General features: G+C 43.3%; 3 protein-coding genes across 3 annotated transcripts; 2 read left to right on the forward strand and 1 right to left on the reverse strand.

The window, feature by feature from the left end:
* Positions 1–1,937: 1,937 nt before the first annotated feature.
* LOC147610186 (uncharacterized) lies at positions 1,938–2,566 on the forward strand. The gene is made up of 2 exons (XM_086786541.1): positions 1,938–2,106; positions 2,181–2,566. Exons 1-2 carry the CDS (start codon positions 1,942–1,944, stop codon positions 2,343–2,345), a joined length of 330 nt encoding a protein of 109 aa, XP_086642667.1. The 5' UTR covers positions 1,938–1,941; the 3' UTR covers positions 2,346–2,566.
* Positions 2,567–3,866: 1,300 nt separating this feature from the next.
* Positions 3,867–14,593, reverse strand: LOC147610187 (uncharacterized). Its single transcript, XM_086786529.1, has 3 exons — positions 14,343–14,593; positions 4,215–4,879; positions 3,867–4,140 (listed from the first exon to the last, which is right to left on the reverse strand). The coding sequence occupies exons 1-3, from the start codon at positions 14,350–14,352 to the stop codon at positions 4,087–4,089; spliced, it is 729 nt and encodes a 242-aa protein (XP_086642655.1). The 5' UTR covers positions 14,353–14,593; the 3' UTR covers positions 3,867–4,086.
* LOC147610188 (uncharacterized) lies at positions 9,642–10,475 on the forward strand. Its single transcript, XM_086786638.1, has one exon. It carries the CDS (start codon positions 9,642–9,644, stop codon positions 10,473–10,475), a length of 834 nt encoding a protein of 277 aa, XP_086642764.1.
* Positions 14,594–20,289: the final 5,696 nt, after the last annotated feature.

A 20,289-nucleotide genomic window follows, 5' to 3' on the forward strand; every position in this document is an offset into this window, starting at 1 on the left:
GCCAACATACTTTTAATCCACTTGAGTCTTGATGTATGGTCCGCACTTGGCCTGACAAGTGTGTGGTTCTCAGGGCCTTCGAAGTAACATGATGCAAACCAATAGCTCCCGCCGCCGCCGCCGCCGCCACTAATGCATTATGAAAGCCCCTTCACATGAGCAATGTTGAAATGAAGGTTGCATTGATTAAAAAAACTTTGCTCCACAATTTGAGCGGCTTCTTTCAACTTTGAGGCATATCGGCCCTTGTAAGGAGCTTTGAGCATGCACATGTTGCTCTCTACATATTTTCTTTGAAAGAGGGTGGGAGATTTGAGCACTTGAAGGTAGGAGCAAAAACTCACCTATATTAGGGGATCCCGTCATAGTCGGCTCACTAACCGCCACATTCGGGGTTGTCTCACTTGTTGTGCGGGACGCATTAGTGCCCTCATTTGATGTATGTGCAACTTCTTCATTCGTGGCCCGTTGTTTGTCTTCGTACTCTTGCTTTGCCTATGCGACCGACTCTTTGATTTTTTCTTGTGATAAGGGATTACACAAAAGTGGTTGCACTTCTTTAAATCTTTCCTCGGAGCCACCATGTACATAAAAGATTCCTTCATTCACACAAAAGCAAGCAAGCCCGCTTTGCTTTGATTCCCATATGTAGTGAGCTCATATGCATGTCGCACTCTCGTGCATGACACCCCCGCAAAGCTTGCATGCGACGCACCTAGAGCCCGATGAGGTAGCATACTTGAAGATGTGGATGGTATCCTCCCATACATCTCGTGTCTAATCCTTCTTGTTTTTTAGAGGCATGATGTAAAGAAGAAGAAATTAAGCAATTTATGCACAATTTGGGAAATTGGGCACAATTGGGCAGTTGGGGCCAAATTGGCACAATTGAGACATTGGGTATTTTGGCCACAAAGAGAAAATTGGGATTTTGGGCACATTGGGGATTTTTGGAAAATTAGGGAATTTGGGCACAATTGGAAAATTTGGGAATTTTGGGAATTTTGTGCACAATTGTACGATTAGGGAATTAGACACAATTAGGAGAAAGAAGAGGAAGAGAAATAGGAGATGAAAAGAAAGTGAAGAAAGCAAAGTAGGAAAGGGATAAGAAGGAAAAGAAGGAAGGAGAAGAAGAAGTCGTCGTCAAAAGAAGAAGAAGAAAAAGGAGAAGAAAGAGAGAGAGAGTGTGTGTGTGTATGTAGACTGTCAAAAACACACATAGAGAGCACGGGCAAAACAACGAGCAAGAGAGAGAGAGAGAGAGAGAGATGACGTGCGTTGAATAATCAACTTGTGAGAGAGAGATAACAAACGTTTTAGGAGGGGGAGCGAGAAATGAAATGAAATGAAATGTTATATTTAACATCTTCAAAAAGGCCAAAATGACCTATGTTGATTCATTTACAATGTGTCGTTATGTTGATCAACATAATTATTGAATGGCTGAATTTCAGATTTAAAGGACAAACTTGTCGTGGCGAGCGTAGTCAGCCGAGGGCGACCATCAACATCCGTGCACCAATCAGACGTGAGCCCATCAAAGTGGGTGAGGCACATCTTGCCCACCTTTTGTGATGTGGGGAACTTGCAAGCTGGGCACCAAGCCATCAGGAAGCTTCTTTGTGAGGAGGCCGAAAGTGACAAGGAGGATGCTATGAGCATCATCCTTAGAAAGTTGGCCTTGATGGAGAGTGCTCATGCTGAGGACAAAAAGAAACATGCTCAGGAGCTAAAGATGCTTGAAACAAGGATGAATAATGATTTTGATAAGAAAATGAAGAAGTTGGAGATCAGGATCGAGGAGTTGGAAAGTGAGCAACTTTCCTTCTTTCTTAGAGACATCACTGACAAGTGGCTTACAGCTTGTGGAAGAACAAAGCTGGCGTGTACCCCTTTGCCCATTGATGACCTCAAAAAGGTGATTACAAGGTGAAATTAATGAGGGGTGGAAAGCAAGAGGACCAGATGAAATTGAAGGTGGCGGAGGCCAAATTGAGCTCATGGAGGAAAGTGGTTAACACTACAAAGGTTCTGGGCACATTTGACGTCGGGGAGGCGAGTGGGGCCCGCCAGTTGGAGTTGCTCCTCACATCCTACATGCAGGTAATATTTTCTTTTGGGTGCTTTTCTAGTAGTGCTTACGCCCAGGTTTGAAGATGCATGCATTGCTGATGTAGGTAAACAAGAAAGCTCACACAAACATGGCGAGTGCACGGTGGGCGGCACTTCAAGCAAAGTTGATGGAGCGAATAGAAGCGGGAAGCCTAAGGGTGGAAAATGTGAACGTTGGGAGCATGGTGAAGATGATGCTCGGAGAGCTAAAAGGTGGCCCACAAGTTTAGATCATTGCTTGGTTCTTTAAGTTTCTATGTTCTGAATGCATACTTGCATTCAAACTAGATGCATATTGATGCTAGTTGTGGATGTCACGATTATGTATTCTGGACAACAAGACTATATTGCCTTAATAATTGGCACGAGTGAAAACTTGATGGTGGACTGATTATTTTGATATTATGTTCTAGGATTGGTTTTTGATTAATAATTTGACCTACCTTTGATACTTACGATGTTCTGCCTATACGGTATTATATGCAGCAATTAGTATCATTAATGTCATTTGTTTACTATGATGAACTTATTCAGCTTAACTCTGTCTTTCCACCTATATTATGTGTGTACTAATTCAAGTTGTTTGTGTATGATCACTAGCTCATTGGCTCCTTCAATAGTTAACTTGTGTTTCAATTTGGGTCTTAATGTATTACTTGAATGTAACGTGCCTACCTTAGGCCTTGAAAATTAATTCAATTCTAGAAACCTTGTTTATTGAATTCTAGTCTTGTTTAACTGTCTGAATAAGTCAATGTGCCAGCTTCTGTATGCTTCCAACTGCATGGAAAGCAGATGTGGGAGCTTGCAGTCGCCTAGTAATGTGTACAAGGGATACACATATAATTAGTTCATGGACCAAGCCCTTTAACATTATGGTAAATTGGATGGCTAAAAGGTGGTGCCCATGTGGCAATGATATAGCAAAAGGAGGGCACTCTACTGGATCCCAAGCTTGGCATACACAAAAAGCAGGTGCTGGGCACCATTTGGGCTCCAAAGAAAGCTTCAAAAATGCGTCTCCATGAGGGGGAAGAAGAGTTCTAGAGAGAGAGTGAGAAGGTGCATGGGCTACCCTTTTTGGCCCCAACACCATAGTCACACGAAAACGTGTTTTTGGGCTCAGAAACTTCGAAACCTCGAAATGCAAGAAAGGTTTCGAAACGTTATATATTTTTTTCATTTCTTGCACTCTTAACTTGGTTTAGCTATTTTTCTTCCCCATTGCTTGGTCCATGAACTAATTATATGTGTATCCCTTGTGCACATTACTAGGCGACTGCAAGCTCCCACATCTGCTTTCCATGCAGTTGGAAGCATACAAAAGCTGGCACATTGACTTATTCAGACAATTAAACAAGACTAGAATTCAATAAACAAGGTTTCTAGAATTGAATTAATTTTCAAGGCCTAAGGTAGGCACGTTACATTCAAGTAATACATTAAGACCCAAATTGAAACACAAGTTAACTATTGAAGGAGCCAATGAGCTAGTGATCATACACAAACAACTTGAATTAGTACACACATAATATAGGTGGAAAGACAGAGTTAAGCTGAATAAGTTCATCATAGTAAACAAATGACATTAATGATACTAATTGCTGCATCTAATACCGTATAGGCAGAACATCGTAAGTATCAAAAGTAGGTCAAATTATTAATCAAAAACCAATCCTAGAACATAATATCAAAATAATCAGTCCACCATCAAGTTTTCACTCGTGCCAATTATTAAGACTATATAGTCTTGTTGTCCAGAATACATAATCGTGACATCCACAACTAGCATCAATATGCATCTAGTTTGAATGCAAGTATGCATTCAGAACATAGAAACTTAAAGAACCAAGCAATGATCTAAACTTGTGGGCCACCTTTTAGCTCTCCGAGCATCATCTTCACCATGCTCCCAACGTTCACATTTTCCACCCTTAGGCTTCCCGCTTCTAGTCGCTCCATCAACTTTGCTTAAAGTGCCGCCCACCGTGCACTCGCCATGTTTGTGTGAGCTTTCTCGTTTACCTACATCAGCAATGCATGCATCTTCAAACCTGGGCGTAAGCACTACTAGAAAAACACCCAAAAGAAAATATTACCTGCATGTAGGATGTGAGGAGCAACTCCAACTGGCGGGCCCCACTCGCCTCCCCGACGTCAAATGTGCCCAGAACCTTTGTAGTGTTAACCACTTTCCTCCATGAGCTCAATTTGGCCTCCGCCACCTTCAATTTCATCTGGTCCTCTTGCTTTCCACCCCTCATTAATTTCTCCTTGAAGTACAAAACATCCCTAATCACCTTTTTGAGGTCATCAATGGGCAAAGGGGTACACGCCAGCTTTGTTCTTCCACAAGCTGTAAGCCACTTGTCAGTGATGTCTCTAAGAAAGAAGGAAAGTTGCTCACTTTCCAACTCCTCGATCCTGATCTCCAACTTCTTCATTTTCTTATCAAAATCATTATTCATCCTTGTTTCAAGCATCTTTAGCTCCTGAGCATGTTTCTTTTTGTCCTCAGCATGAGCACTCTCCATCAAGGCCAACTTTCTAAGGATGATGCTCATAGCATCCTCCTTGTCACTTTCGGCCTCCTCACAAAGAAGCTTCCTGATGGCTTGGTGCCCAGCTTGCAAGTTTCCCACATCACAAAAGGTGGGCGAGATGTGCCTCACCCACTTTGATGGGCTCACGTCTGATTGGTGCACGGATGTTGATGGTCGCCCTCGGCTGACTACGCTCACCACGACAAGTTTGTCCTTCAAATCTGAAATTCAGCCATTCAATAATTATGTTGATCAACATAACGACACATTGTAAATGAATCAACAAGCCTCTCTACATATAACATTTAAAAAAAAAGACTTCATGTGTAGCCACATTGGCCACCACAGTCCTTCAGATCTGAAATCAAGCACTTCAATCAAGTTGATCAGCATGATGAAAGCCCTATAAATTAATGACCAAGTGATGAGGATGTGGAAGAGTTTTTGGAGAAAATGGAGGTTGCATGTATTAGCAACCAGATTCAAGATCCTGTACAGATGTTGCGCCTCTTGTAAATTTATTTGAAGGGTGATGCACGAGCTTGGTCTAAGGCCTTTGAAGAGGCATTGCGTAGGGTTGATCCACCTGTACAATTGAGTTGGGACAATCTAAAGTGTGGTTTGAAGGAAGAGTTTGAGAAGACAGAGAATGCCGACAAGGTGTGGCATGAAGTACAAGGTCTGAGACAAAGGGAGAATGAGCCTATTGACGAGCATATACATAAGTTTTCATTAGCATGGAGCTTTTGTGCAAGGCTTTGGAGCCAAAGGTAGCCCCACCAGACATGATGAAGAAGGACAGATTTTTGGCTGGTCTTAGAGAGAGTTTACGTTGGAGAGTGGAGCTCAAGAAGCCAAGACATATGAGGATGCACTAGAAGTGGCCAAGAACAAAGAGTGGAATCTAAAGAGACTAAGTCAGTTGGGAGTAGACTCATCCTATAAAAGGCCAGAGATGAAGCAGATGGCTCCTATACACGCGCAAGTTTCAAAAGGTTCATCATGTGCAAGTGGTTCCTATTACTCTACAAGTTATGCCAGCAGTGGTCACTGCCACAGTGATAGATGATGGGTTAAGACAAGAGATGAGACAAGTGGTGGATTTAATGAAAAATCTTAGCCTAAACTTGTTGAATAATGTGGGAAGCAATCGTAGCCGTGGAAGACAGTCAAATCAGCCTAATGGTGATGGTGGACAGCCTAGGAACAATGGCGGACAAAATAATGGCAGGAGTTGGACATATACACCTACTTGCTATAATTGTGGTGAGCTCAGCCACATCAGCCCACAGTGTGACAAGCCACCAAGAATGGGAGGAGACGTGTATCCTTTGCCAACACAGTTGCCAAATAGGTCGAATGATTTTGGCATTGAGATAAAGGGCGAAACAGGTTCTAGTGATTTGATTGCAGAAGAAAAAGGGAAAACCAAGATTATAAATGTGGTCACTTTAGAGAAGGCAGCCATTCTTGAACATACATTGGTGATGCCTATTGGAAAGAAAATCACAAAGGAGGAGGGTAGAAGTGCTACAGGTGATTTGGTGACAAAAGAGCCTTCAAGGCCTATGCAAGTGACAAGAGGCATGTATTATGTGCCCTCTAATTTCTTTCCTAATATATCTCCACTAGAATCTAAGGAGAATGAATTTCAGATCAAAGAGCCCCAAGTTTGTCTTATGAAATTGGAAGAGCTAAAATCAGAGGATACAAGCCTTGATTATGTAATGGAGGATGTGGTTTCATGCATGGAAAATAGAGATTCATGTGAAATGGAATGCAAGGATGATTCACCAATTTTTTTGGATAGAATGCAAGTACATGTGGCTTTGGAAAATAAGAAAGAGGAGACTACTAAAATGGGGTTTCTTGATGGATATGCATATGATATGGGCGATGGTGTTGAGAATGTGCAGGTTTCTTTGCTTGGTGAACACAATGCAATTTTTCATGAAGATGTTTTGCATGAAGACAATACCAAGGGGGTTGGCAAGAGCCAAGTTGTTATGGACAAATGCATTGAGATGCCCATGAAAGATCAAGAGGTGAATTGGTTGAATGCACTAATAAAAGAGTGGTGTTCTCAGGATGTGTTGAGCTTGATGGTTATGCATGCTATTCGGCATGTGTTGAAGGTACAATTATGTGTTATTGGCAAGCATTTTGACGACTTTTTAAGGCATACGCAGGTTCAACCCATGGGGAGAAAAATTATAGGTCATCTAAAGTCTCAAAATGAACTTTATAGCTCTATGCATTGGGCAAATTCCAAGAGTGAGCCTATTCATTGTGGACATGCCTTACAGGTTTATGATGAAGATCTTGAAGCCTTCAACTTATTGCACTAAGTAGGTGAGGCATTCTTTTGTCAACAGCTTGTGTGGTGGCATGGGAAATCCAATCATATGATTTTTGACCCTGGTGGATGTGATTGGCAAATATTCATGGCTGATTTGAAAGCATGCATTTGACCATTTGATCCAGGAGGATGATCAACAAAAACTATGCATTCCTACTGCTGAGCATGAATGCCCTAGCAGGCTAGGGGGTGGGCTAACTATGTCAGGCATTTTTTTGATGCATTTTGTTCAGCATATGTACATACGCTTGCATGGGGTTTCGAATAATTAGTTGCCCATTTCCTTTGGCCAGACAGCTTGTGGGGCCCACATCAGTCAATCACAGGAAACACAGGAAATGGGAGCAGGGGACGCGAAAAACGCGTTTCCGCATGGCAGACTCGCCGGAACGGGGTCGGGGATGGACGCAACGTTCCTGTTTGGACTGTCACTGGGGAACGGCGTTCTCGGGACGCGGGAACACGTCCCTATGTGGGGAACGGCTTGGGGGGAACAACAGCCGACCGATGGGCATTTTTCAATTTTGGATTTCTTCAGAGACCATTGCGGGCCGCGCACGCTAGCTGTTTCAGACTTGAACCAAAGGCCCAAGGGCCAAGTGGGAAGGCGCTTAAGGCTTAAGCCTTAGCCCCCCATGGGCCATCATCCATGGCCTATATAAGAAGGGCCCAAGGGGGCCTCATTGCCTCAAGTCTCAACTTTGAAGAGCTTAACTTCTCAAGTTCTCAAGCCCTCTTCTACTCTCAACTTCAAGCCCTCCTCTACTTAGTACTCTCAACTCTCTACCTACCTTGGTCCTTCTCTTGAAGCTTCAAGGCTCAAGGCTTCACCCCTCTACTCTTGAAGCTTCAAGGCTTCAAAGTTCACCTCTCTACTCTCTACCTACCTTGGTCCTTCTCTTGAAGGCTTGAAGCTTCAACTTTCAAGGGCCAAGGCTTCACCCCTCTACTCTTGAAGCTTCAAGGCTCAAGCCCTCCTCTACTCTCAACTCTCTACCTACCTTCAAACTTCGAAGTTCACCCCTCTACTCTCAAGTCTCGGCTCTCAAGAGCTCAAGCCTCAAGGCTCACATGTGACATGACACACCTACCTTGTTACTTCACCCCTCTACACCCTCAAGCTACATAACTCTTAAGTCTTCATATAACATATTCATGACTCTCTAGTCTCTCATATCCCCCTTCTGAGCCTTCTCTCTACATAATACATACGCTAGCGGCTACATTGCTAATAGCTATATCTACATAACTTCTACTATTTAGATTCTAAGCTCTACCCTTGCCATCTCTCTCTCTCTCTCTCTCTCTCTCTCTCTCTCTCTCTCTCTCTCTCTCCATGGCATCTTCTTCACAAGTGCCTCCCTCATCCTCACGACGTGTGAGCGGTGGTGCTAGATCCTCACGACGTGTGAGCGGTGGTGCTAGAAGAACCGATGGGTGGTCATGGTGGGATGAGGTCAATGCCGAGCGTCGTGGAGATGGAGGAGGTTCACGTTCATGGTCTTCTAAGCTTTGTCCTTATAGGCGGACAAGGTGCGAGCTCACCTCATGCACGAGTCCAAGCATGAGGTTCAGTTTTGCACGGAAATCACATCGGAGAAGCGAAATGAGCTTTTTGAGCGCATAGCCGGGCATGAAGCTTTGAGGGCGACAAGACCGGCGCGAGTGGCGGTGGATCCCGCCACATTTGTGACACCCCCTCAGGGCTCTCATTCGGTGTCGGGGAGTGCATCCACCTCTACTACACTGAGGCCTCGGGGATCCTTCGTGATGCCCACACCCGCACGGCGACAAAGCACACTTGAAGGAAGTTGGGATCCCAAGAAGAAAGAAGAAGTTGATACGGCGGTGGCTCGCTTCTTCTTTCATGACCACATTTCTTTCAACATTGCTAAGTAAATACTAAATTTGAGCTTCTTCCTACGGGCCGCTTTTATGTTTTCCATGTGACATGTGTCATGCTTGAGCCTTGAGCATTGTTTTAAATTTTTCCTCTATGTAGATCGGAGTACTTCAAGGCTATGGTGAAGAGGATTGGGGAATATGGCCCGAACTAAACCCCCCCATCATCGGAGGCTCTACGCACCACATTACTTGACAAGGAAAAACACCTTGTTGAGCAAGCGGCGGACAACACAAAACGGCTGTGGGAGAATAATGGGGTGTCTCTCATTTCAGACGGGTGGAGCGACACGCGAAAGAGGCCCATCCATGGCGTTGTTGCATATTCACGTGGGGAGATGTACTTTATCTCTTCACATGATTTCTCTAGCACGGGGAAGACAACAGATGCCCTTGCAGCAGAGTGGACGAGCGCCATAGAGATCATTGGCCCTCAACATGTGGTGGGTTTTGTCGCAGATGGCGAGGCGGCAAATAGAGCAGCAGGGCAGATTATTGAAAGCAATTATCCACACATGACCGTGTCATGTTGTATGGCACATTGCCTAAATAACTTACTAAAAGATATTGGGAAATTACCATGGACTGACCTCATCATTGAGGAGGCCAATCAAATGGTAACTTTTGTCCTCAACCACACCTTCCTTCGCCATGAATTCTCCAAGAAATCAAATCTTGTACTCCTCAAATACTCCGACACCAGATTTGCCTTCAACTTCTTGATGTTGGGTCGCTTGAGGGAGTGTAGTGGTGCATTGAGGCAACTCTTCATCAGCGATGAATTCACTTCTTCCCCATTGGCTTCCACAGCTATAGGCCGATTATGCAAGGAGCATGCAGAGGGCACTACTTTTTGGGATGAAGTGAAGCGCATTGATGCCATGGTCAAGCCCATTATCCACTTGTTGAGGCTTGTAGATGCTATGCAACCATGCATCGGGAAGGTGTACGAGGCCATGGATAGGATGATAGAGAAGCTACAGGAGCTAGAGCCTGATGAGGACAGATCTGAGCACATCCGCTCATTATGTGTGGCCAGATGGGACTCTTACTCATCTCCTTTGCATGCAGCTACATATATGGTGGACCCAGAGTTTCAGGGGTGTAGACAGGAGAGCGACACAGAGGTTAGTGACGGCTGGAGACGCATATTGGACCGCTTAGTGCCAGACACAGTCACTCGGCGCTTGATCAGAGACCAGCTTTCTGCATATAGACAATTTCGTGGGTCTTTTGGTTGTGCTGATGCACAAGAGGACAGGTTCAAAGTTGGAAGCGCTTTATGGTGGGAGGATTTTGGTTCAGAGGGGCCCGAGCTGCAGCAGTTGGCTATCCGCATTCTTAGCCAAGCAGTGAGCTCCTCTTGTTTGGAGCAATTGTGGAGTTCTTACAGCCACATTGCTTCAAAGAAGAGGAACCGCCTTGGTGTAGAAAGGGCCAATGATCTTGTTTTTATCAGCGCAAACTTGCGGATGCTTTGCAAGGGTGCAGTGGCAAAGGCGGATCCCTTCACTGAGTGGGAGATGGAGCAGGAGAGCGGGCATGAGCAAGAGTAGGTGATGACACATGAGAGCCCATATGATGATGAATCCACTTTGCATACCATTGACACAGGGCGGGATGATCATGAGGCCACATCTCATACTCCATAGTCTATTTTGTGACTCTCGAGTATACAATGAGTCTTCATTTTGGCAGCCCTATTTATGTACTCTTTTCATCTTCTTTTTCCTAGCCCTACTTATGTACTCTTTTCATTTGATAGTGATCATCATTTCTGCTTATGTCCAATCATCCATTATTCATTGTTGATGTCTTTAAATTTTAAAAGTTAAAATGTTATTAGCATTTGTTTGAGCACGATGATTTGGCTGCTTGATGAGTCGTGCTTAAGAATGCCTAGGCTAAGGTTCTTTTATGCTTTTGAAAATGATTTGACCGACTCATGAAAGTTTGTCCACCATAAGTCTGTAAAATCATTTAAATCTTTTTAGCTTAAGGTTTACAACAATACAATTTTAATGAATTCTCCAAATGTTGTAAGTCCCTCGCTAGAGCTCAGAATTGGGTTCCAAAACTAACGCACATGCTACATAGCTCACTAGAGAACCCTCTAGAGCGACATACGCCAACTGCAAAAAAACTCTAAAATATGCCCATGCTGGTAACGATGAACTACTTTGTGCACATGACTACACATGTTCCAACGTGTCATCATGCGCCAAGAGGTGGTGCACGTGACATTCCCTCTTGCTTAAATTGGCGGTAGGCACATAGCGTCCAAGTATTCCGCCAACAATTGTGGATATTTTGGTCTAATCAAACTGCTTCATAAGTGCCACAATCACGAAACTTGGTGAGGAATTGTCACTACTGCCTTTCCAAACCACGTTTCTAACAGTAAAGCAGAATTTACTTCGATTCGATGACTTTCTATTTTGTCTATGATGTCTGGCTATATTTGATTGAATAGCTCCTCCAACGGTGGTCTAACATATGTCTTTAACCACAAAACATGAAAAACAATATGCCTAGTCCATGATGGTGGTGTCTTAACTGCATGGAGACTTCGTTGACCTTGATTATGAAAAAGGGACAGATGCTACGAAGGGATAACTTTGGGCATTGCTTGCCCACTTGCATTAACCGGTGCTTCATGATCCTAACATAAACCCAATCCCCTGCTTTATAATGCAGTTCTCTGTAAAATTCATTGGCCTGTCCAGTTTCAAGAACAAACCTCCTACGATTTGGCAATTCTATTCTTAACTAACTCCATAATCTCTACATATGACTCTACTATGCAGTTGACTTTCAAAGAGGGTAAATCGTCCTAGTTAGAACTGAGGAAAATCGCTTACCAATGCTGCTTCATGAGGAGTTCAACCGATACTAGATGAGAAAGTATCGTTCAGGATAGCCTGGACAAATGGTAGCTGTGATTCCCATTAAGTTTGTTCAGTAGGCCTTGAGCACGTCAAAGGCCACTTGATTGTATTTATCCATCCATAATTCCATTTGCAGGTAAAATGCACTCAAGAACTGAAGTCCAATGCCAAAGTTCAACAACGACTACCAAAACTAAGAAGTAAACTTGGCATCCCAATCCGAAGCGATGGTCTTGGGTAACCTGGCAATAGAGGACAAAAACCGAATGAGGAGGCGTGCAGCAGAAGCTGTGTGCTTACACGATATCAATTTGACGAATTTGTTAAGCCCGTCCACAATTGTCAAGCACACGGTGTGTCTATTAAAGTGGGATGCTCAAAGGGACCAAACAAAAACCATAGAGATATCCTCGAAAGGACCATCTAGTATAGGGAGTAGTTGAAGAAGATCCGTCAATTTATGATGAAAACTCTCCACTTTCTCGCAAATGACATTTATGTGCATAGTCATAGATGTCCTTCCGTAACTTGGATCAACAGAGTGACCACTCTATTGATGCTCTGATGACCCAAAGCTAGAGAGTAATGAGCATCATGGAGAAGAGCTGGTCTATGTCCCGCTATGATGGAGAGGCAACCCTTGTATAAGAGTCAATCATCTTGAAGGCTAAAATGACACGGCTCAATCGCTAGCCAAGGCCACATTTGAAGGAGTGCCAAACTCAACAGAAACTAGATCTTTGCTGGATTTCCGTCTTGAGTATCGTCGAGACAAGGTTGTTCTTCCTAGGCAAATACTCAATCATGTCACCAAACTGCTAGAAAATATGACTCCACCCGGCTTGATGAGCACTCCAATCGACACTGGTCTAAAGCCATTTCATAGCTTGGCGATCTGTTTTGACTGTGAGCTACTACCGCCCATAGAAGAAGTGTCTCCAATGTTTTTGTGTCGTAATGATGGCATAGAGTTTCTTCTCATAAACTAAGAAGTTGCATTCCACACTAACCAATTTCTTGCTATACATTGGCAAAGTTGCTAGCATCAGTGACTCTGCAATGAACTTGCATGGCCAAGAGGCCAATTTGAGGCGCTTTGTGCGAGCCAACAAGATTTTTTGGGTAGCATCGGTAGCCCAGATCAATTGGCACAAATCTTGCAGCTTTTGGACAGGACACAGTGCCCCCCCCCCCCCCTCCCCCCCCCCCACAAATGGCGTCCTAGCCCTCAATTCCAATGGATTCCTTCAGGGACCTTAGTGAGATATTTGGGCTGCCAGGCTGGGCGTGATTTGACGCAGATTGTTGCCCCACTCCTTTTGAGCATCAGGAAGAAGCTTCTAATTGGAGCACGGCTCATCTTTCTCTTGCTGGGAGGGCAGTGGTGGTCAATCAGGTGCTGCTCTCGAACGATGTGGTATATCACCTCTTGTTGGATCTTCTCAAGTTCTTGCATCAGCCAGGTCCAGCGGCTGTTCAGACATTTTCTTTGGTCAGGGGATGATGGACGGCCCGCCAAGGCCAAGGTTGCTCGGCCTGTGAATACTTTGCCTCTTGCTCTTGGGGGTTTGGAGATTGTGGATCCAGCATGACATAGCAGAGCGCTCTTGGGCAAGCTTGTTGTGACGGGCCTTCTTTGAGGTGACGAGCTGTGAAAGGAGTTACTTGTACAATGTATTCAGCACTGCACTCCTGTTGCGGAAGGGCCATGGAGGCCAAAGACTCAATGAATAAGAGATGTGCAGAGTTGGGCTCTCGAGGCGGTGTGAGGACCGTTTTGCTTGCAGCCTACTAAGCATTTCCTTGTTTCTATGCTTTACCATGCTTGATCAGCATGACCATGCGGCTAAGCACAACCTCTTGTATGTTAGCTTGGCTATGAGGCCCTTACATCCTTGTTTGGGTATGATTTTCTTGCTACCCCACTTGGCCATATGGCCAAACAAGATCTCATGTGTGTGCGCTTGGCCACGGGGCCAAGCATGACTCCTCCTATCCAAGAGTCCTTGGTGTTCTAGCATGGCCATTAGACCAAGCATGACCTTTTTGCTATCTAGGTGTCTTAGCTGGGCCACGTGGCCATTATAAATCCCGTCAACTCTACCTTCTCCATTAGGGCTGAAAAATGGCCAATGATGATCCTCTTACTTCCTTGCTTGCCCATGGGGCCAAGCATGATTTCTTGTTTTATTGCTGAGCTATACATAATTCCCTTGCATGATCCCTTGTATCTTAGGTTGAAGATACACCTCAAGCATACGTCCAGAGTAAATGCAAATAGCTTGGAGATACCCGGTGAATATTACGACCATGGCACGCAGAAACATACACACACACACAATCCTCGAGCACCTCAAGCATACGTCTGTGTAAATCCGGAGGTAAATGCAACAAACTGGAGATGCCCTGTAAATAATTATGACCACGGCACATGCATACAGAAAGAGAGAGAACACACACACACACACACACAGTGACACACACATACTTTTCTTCCTTCATAGACACACACGCACAGACTCAAGAGAAGCTTACCGTTGCTCATGGTTGCAACAATGTCGAAGCAAGAAGCAAAGGCGACCAGTTTTCTTGCAAAACCCTATTTTTGAGCTGGCGGCCTGGACAAAGAAGTCGGAACCCAGGCTTTCTTGCAAAACCCTACTGCTCAGACACTCCGAACGCGAGGAAACCAGCTTGGATGATCACGGGATAGAGAAGAGACGGAGTGCAAGCGCTTTCTGCATGAGGAAAAAACGCAGGTTCGCCCGGGAAAAGCACAAACACTTTTTTTTTTTTGTTGTTCAAGAACAGCCCCTAGGTACCAATTGGACTCGGAGGGATCGAACCCACAACCTGGGTCTTCCCGAGACGACAACCTCACTATGTTTCTTTTTATTGGCCTGCCCGCAGGGTAGAATGCCGAAGCATTCTGCTTTTTTTCCTTCCGAAAATAAAGCCAACGTGGCCTTCGTTCATTTGCCTGCCTACTCCTCCTCATTACGCATAACATATCCTCTTAAATTAGTTCCAATATTATTATTTTTTTTTGGGGGGGGGGGAGTGTGTGTGCTCTCAGTTAAAAGAGAGAGAGAGAGAGAGAGAGAGAGAGAGAGAGAGAGAGAGAAAAGCTCACTTTAAGACTTAATTGCTTTGAATCTAGGGGACTCGAGAGAAGGAGAGAGAGAAGAGAGAGAGAACAATGTACTTGTCTTATCCTTTCTTTCTAATATAAATCTGTTTGTTATTGAAAAAAATAATAATACATTTTCACGAGTTTAGAATTAGAATTAGAATTGAGATATGAAGTTATAAATTATATATTATTTAATATATATATATAATTTTTTATATATTATTTATTTATTATAAATTAAAATATATATTAAAATTTATTCAATATATATTAATGTCTTTTGCACCAGGCGAGAGAGAGAGAGAGAGAGAGAGAGAGAGAGAGAGAGCTTTGAATACTTCAATCCACTCACATTTAGTGCACAACACAAACTCTCTCTCTAAAAATATATAATATTACGAAGTCCTAGATAGGGAAAACTTCAAATAGTTGATGATTCCATGGTTAACTCTCTCTCTCTCTCTCTCTCTCTCTCTCTCTCTCTCTCCAAACGTAATAATATATATTTTTAGAGAGAGTGTGTGTGTTGTGCACTAAATGTGAGTGGATTGAAGTATTCAAAGTTCTCTCTCTCTCTCTCTCTCTCTCTCTCTCTCTCTCTCTCTCTCTCTCCAAACGCTCCAAATTTTAAATTTTTTGATTTTCACTTAAGAAATAATGTTTGTAATAGTTTTCGTAACTAACTTGCAAAAATTTAGTTGGTTCTTTCAAAGCTAGTTTTAAAAGTTACTGATTCGTAGGAATTTCACGTCTTTTATATTGAGGACCAACTTATTTCTAACACTAGTTTGGATGGTGCATAAAAGGAAACGTAATAATATATATTTTTAGAGAAAGAGTGTGTGTTGTGCACTAAATGTGAGTGGATTGAAGTGCTTGCATCGTGAAGGCCAGCTTAAGAGCAATGACAATAAGAAACAAATCATGTTGAGGTTTCTAGCTAGATGGGGATTGTAGGAAATGATATTGTGCTTTGGCCATGCTTAGGTTGATATGTGGTGCTCTAGCGAAAGCACAATGAGTGCTTGAGGACCTCCTTTCTGGGATGTTTTCTCTTGGTTTGTATGAATTATTGGATATGCATAATAGGGCCAACGTGAGCAAGCACTGAGCTGTTTTGAATGCATGCAGCACGATGTTCTTTCTCCGAATTAAGTGACACTTCTCTCTTGGTCCGCACTAATTGCAAGATATGTGCAATGGGGCCAAAGTGGATAAGCACTATACTGTTTTGAAGGGATGCAACATGAGGACCTCTCTCTGGATAAATGGCCTTTTCTTACATCTTGAAGGCTTGTGGTACCATAAGAGCAGCTAACAAGTGGATTCTAGAATCAAATTCATGAGGATATTTTAAGATAGGGTGGATATGTATGCCAAGTGTGGCACTCTTGCAAAAGCACAAATTGTGCTTGTGGAGCTCCTCTCTCGAGATGTTGTCTCTTGACCTACATTAGTTGTAGGATATGAACAACAGAGTCAAGGTGAGCAGCATTGAACCGTGTTGAACGCATGCGGCACAAGCTCCTCTCTCGAGATGTTGTCTCTTGACCTACATTAGTTGTAGGATATGAACAACAGAGTCAAGGTGAGCAGCATTTAACCGTGTTGAACGCATGCGGCACAAGGGCCTTTCTTCAAATGCATGGACCTTCTCTCTTACAACAAGAGAGAATTTGAACTATTTTGAACGCATGTAGCTCGAGGAAACTTTCCCCAAATGCATTGACCTTTTCAGGTTTTTGTCTCTTTCATGGGCTTAAAGCAAAACAAGCTGCACAATCTAATTATTGTCTCCAATCTAGATTCATTTGATTCATGTTGCAAAGAGGCAATCCGGTTAGACGCTAATATTTTGGATGACCCTTGTGAGATAGGGCCTCTCTCCCATTAAAACCTGTGCCAACACAAGTCACAGAGAGACCATCCTTTGTATCATATAAAATTGAGCTTCAAAAGAGTGTGCTAGAATGCCTTCTAGGTTTTGGCATAGCACACCCATTTGCATTTAGTGCACAAACACAAACCAAAGCTTCCAGCTACAAACTACGTGCTTTCATTGCAAAATCAACCAAACACAAACCAAAGCTTCTAGCTACAAACTACGTGCCTTCTAGGTTTCGGCATAGCACACCCATTTTGCATTTAGTGCACAAACACAACCAAAGTTTCCAGCTCTACAAACTACATGCTTTCATTGCAAAATCAACCAAGCACGATAGTTCACCAAGAAACCCACGCCAAACTGTACCCACACACAAAAAAGTACAATGCACATTGCAATGCTTCTCCTGTAGAGGACCCCACAAAGTAGCAGAGTGCCCAAATTAGAATTCTCCAAATCTAGTTGAACCTTCACAACCGCTATGCTCAAAATGTGTGTGCAATTGAGTATTTGTTCAAAGACTACCCGACAAGAATCTCTCTTGTACATAACGTAGATAACACGACAGCTATCAATGTGGTAAGTGTGCAGGATGGACAATTGTCCATAGTGCCATTGAATGTGCTTACATGACGCTTGTAAGCCAAAGAGCGAGCTAAGCTAAAAAAGAGCCCACCAAAATAGAAATTGAACAATAAGAGGAACAAACAGCTCCCAAACCCGTCAAGGAAGTGAGTTGTGAAACAACAAAAAAGACTAAAAAGAAAAACAAGGGGAAAGAGTCAACAAAAGAAGCAATGGTCTCACAAATGAGGACAAGACGTCGACCTCGGCTACACAAGGAACTGCAACTCTCTCCAATGACACGATCCCTATAAAAAGTACCAAGAAAGTCTGTTCACGCCGCATGGGCAAGAACGAAGAGGAATCACTGAACCAAGACAAAGCAAGCAAGGCCGTCTCATGGACGATGTGTTTGCCAATGAGAAACCAGAAATCCAAATTGTCAATGCAAACAAGGTGTCATGCGAAGAGGAGGAATTTCTCTTTCCCTTCAAAAGATGAAATAGAGATCCCAAATGACATACCCTATAGAGAAAAAATGCAATGGAAAGATTCGGTCACCATGCGTGGTAGCAATCTCCGGTCTTGAATGTGTCCACATCGGATACCAATGATGATGACAAAGAACTAAATGAATGTCTGGATAACCTATTCCAAAATTCACACGTGAAACCAGTGCCCACAAAGATCATAAACATGTGTAGTTTACCCATCGGTGAGAGCATACACACATTGAGTGCTTGAAGAAGAGCATGAGCGTCATCCTCTTAAGGAATCTCTAAAAGTTTGGATAGACCTTCCATTGGGAAGGAACGTTGAACGAAGAAAGGCATTAGTTAGCCCTAACGCTAGCCATAACCTTGTTTCATGGGAAACTTGGATGTCCATTGGAAGCCCGACAATCACTCAAAGTGATGACCTTGTCTATGGTGCTCATGAAGATATTGTGCACATTCTAGGATAATATTAGCAAACCATACACACAAAAGATGATATCCTAGATTGCACACTATATTTAGCTCTAGAAGGTAAACTCGAAGAGCAAATCATCCTGGGCGGTGATTGGTTATCAAATGTAGTGTATTCCATTGATCAAAGCATGAATACCACAACTTTGGAATTTGAGTCTAAAGGGACCGCAACCTTGCTTCTTTAAGAGGAAGAACCCCCAATCGAGGTGACTAGCCCAAAGACTAGACCTATTCTCAAACTTTTGAGAATAGACATTGGATTCAGAATGGCCATAGGAACACTTATGATACAAGTGCAACTCTATCCTGGGCGTATGGACAATCTTATGACATTAGAGCTATGGGAATTGCTTTGGCCAACCAGTGTTTCAAACTTCGCAAGAATGAATACCATTCACAAAAGATCAACTAATGCCGACCTTAGGATATTTGGATCAAATTATATACATTGGTTCTAACCCCATGAACTACAAGTTTTTTGTGGTTGATTTTGTGCTAGAAGCAGATATCACCATGGAAGGTGAAGTGGATACTCACCACCAGAAGCAATCCATGCTTTGAGACAAACACAATCAAGCTGATGATGAACAACAAAGAAGTGGTAGTATTATTCCGTAAAAGGAACGATCCTACTTTAAATGAGGTCATCACGCTCATTGAAAAAATCAGCTAGCCTCAACGCCAATGGCTGCTCCACCAACAAGCCTACCTTCAACAACCAATACCAATGTAGATTCAAAGCCATCAAAGAAATGCTGCCATGTTATGGTAGTGATGTGTGTGAACACACTTAGGACCGCCGGGGCACTTTTTCCCTCACTAGGAGGTTTTTCCCCCCGTGCATTGTATATACGCCCAACACTCTAGGGCTACCTTATCTTTGTTCTTGCACACTAAGTAATACAACTTTTGTGTTGTGTGCTCTTGAGCTTCTTCTTCTTCAAGCTGTGTGTGCATTCCTGCAACCCTAGTTCCAACAAGAAACCCTTACCCAATGAAGGCACAATCTAATGCATCCAAGCTTGTAACCTCAACAACAATTGCCAATCCCAATCATCAAGACCTATCTTCGCCATCGACAGTTGCCCACGACAACATGCATAATACCTCAAAGAACCCTCAAAGTGTAACCTCATCATCAAAGGCAGCCACAACCCTACTCAATGCTCTCGTAAAAAGGCTAGCCTCATCAATAAGTGTAACTCTTAACCCATCCAAGGCCCCTACATTCGAAGTCATTGTACACAAATAAGCTTCTGCGTCAAAAGCCCTTCTTCAACAAGCTTCACCAAGGGAGGACCAACTAGTAAACTTCAAAACCTCCTCATCAAGAACCCTTCTTGAAATCATTCCCCAAGCGAATGCAACAACAAAGGACATGTCTACAATAGACAAAGGTAAATCTCCAGCCTCGCCACCAACATCCACTCTGGAGCCTTTTCCAAATTCCAATGCAAAAGCTCAAATGAAATGTACCAATGACAAGGGTACATCAACAAAGCAAACCTCAACATCAACAACCTCTCTGTCAAAGGCCCAATCGTCATCATCGATAGAAGCCACCAACAAAGCAAGAAAAGCCAAAAGCAGCAAAAAGGTGACACCACCAAAGAAAATGCTGTCATGATATATCAACGGTATTAAACGATGGGTGGACAAAAAACTACTACAAGCACAAGGCTTTATGAAGGTGCATCGCTGATTTGGATACCCAAATCTCCATCAAAGCCTTGTCAAACTCAACAAAGCAAATCCGCATTCCGAAAAGCCAAAAGATCCACATGCCAAGAGCCCTCAAAATAGGTACAAGACAACCATCACTTCATATTGGGTTCCTAAAAGAGCATTAAAAACACAAGGCTACTACGAGGGAAATACATAAGTATGGATCCCTAAATGCCAAACAAAACCTTGCAAGCCAAATTCTTC

The sequence above is a fragment of the Cibotium barometz genome, chromosome 49, assembly GCF_041138505.1.
Source record: "Cibotium barometz isolate CiBa-2024 chromosome 49, ASM4113850v1, whole genome shotgun sequence".
Classification (NCBI taxonomy): domain Eukaryota; kingdom Viridiplantae; phylum Streptophyta; class Polypodiopsida; order Cyatheales; family Cibotiaceae; genus Cibotium; species Cibotium barometz.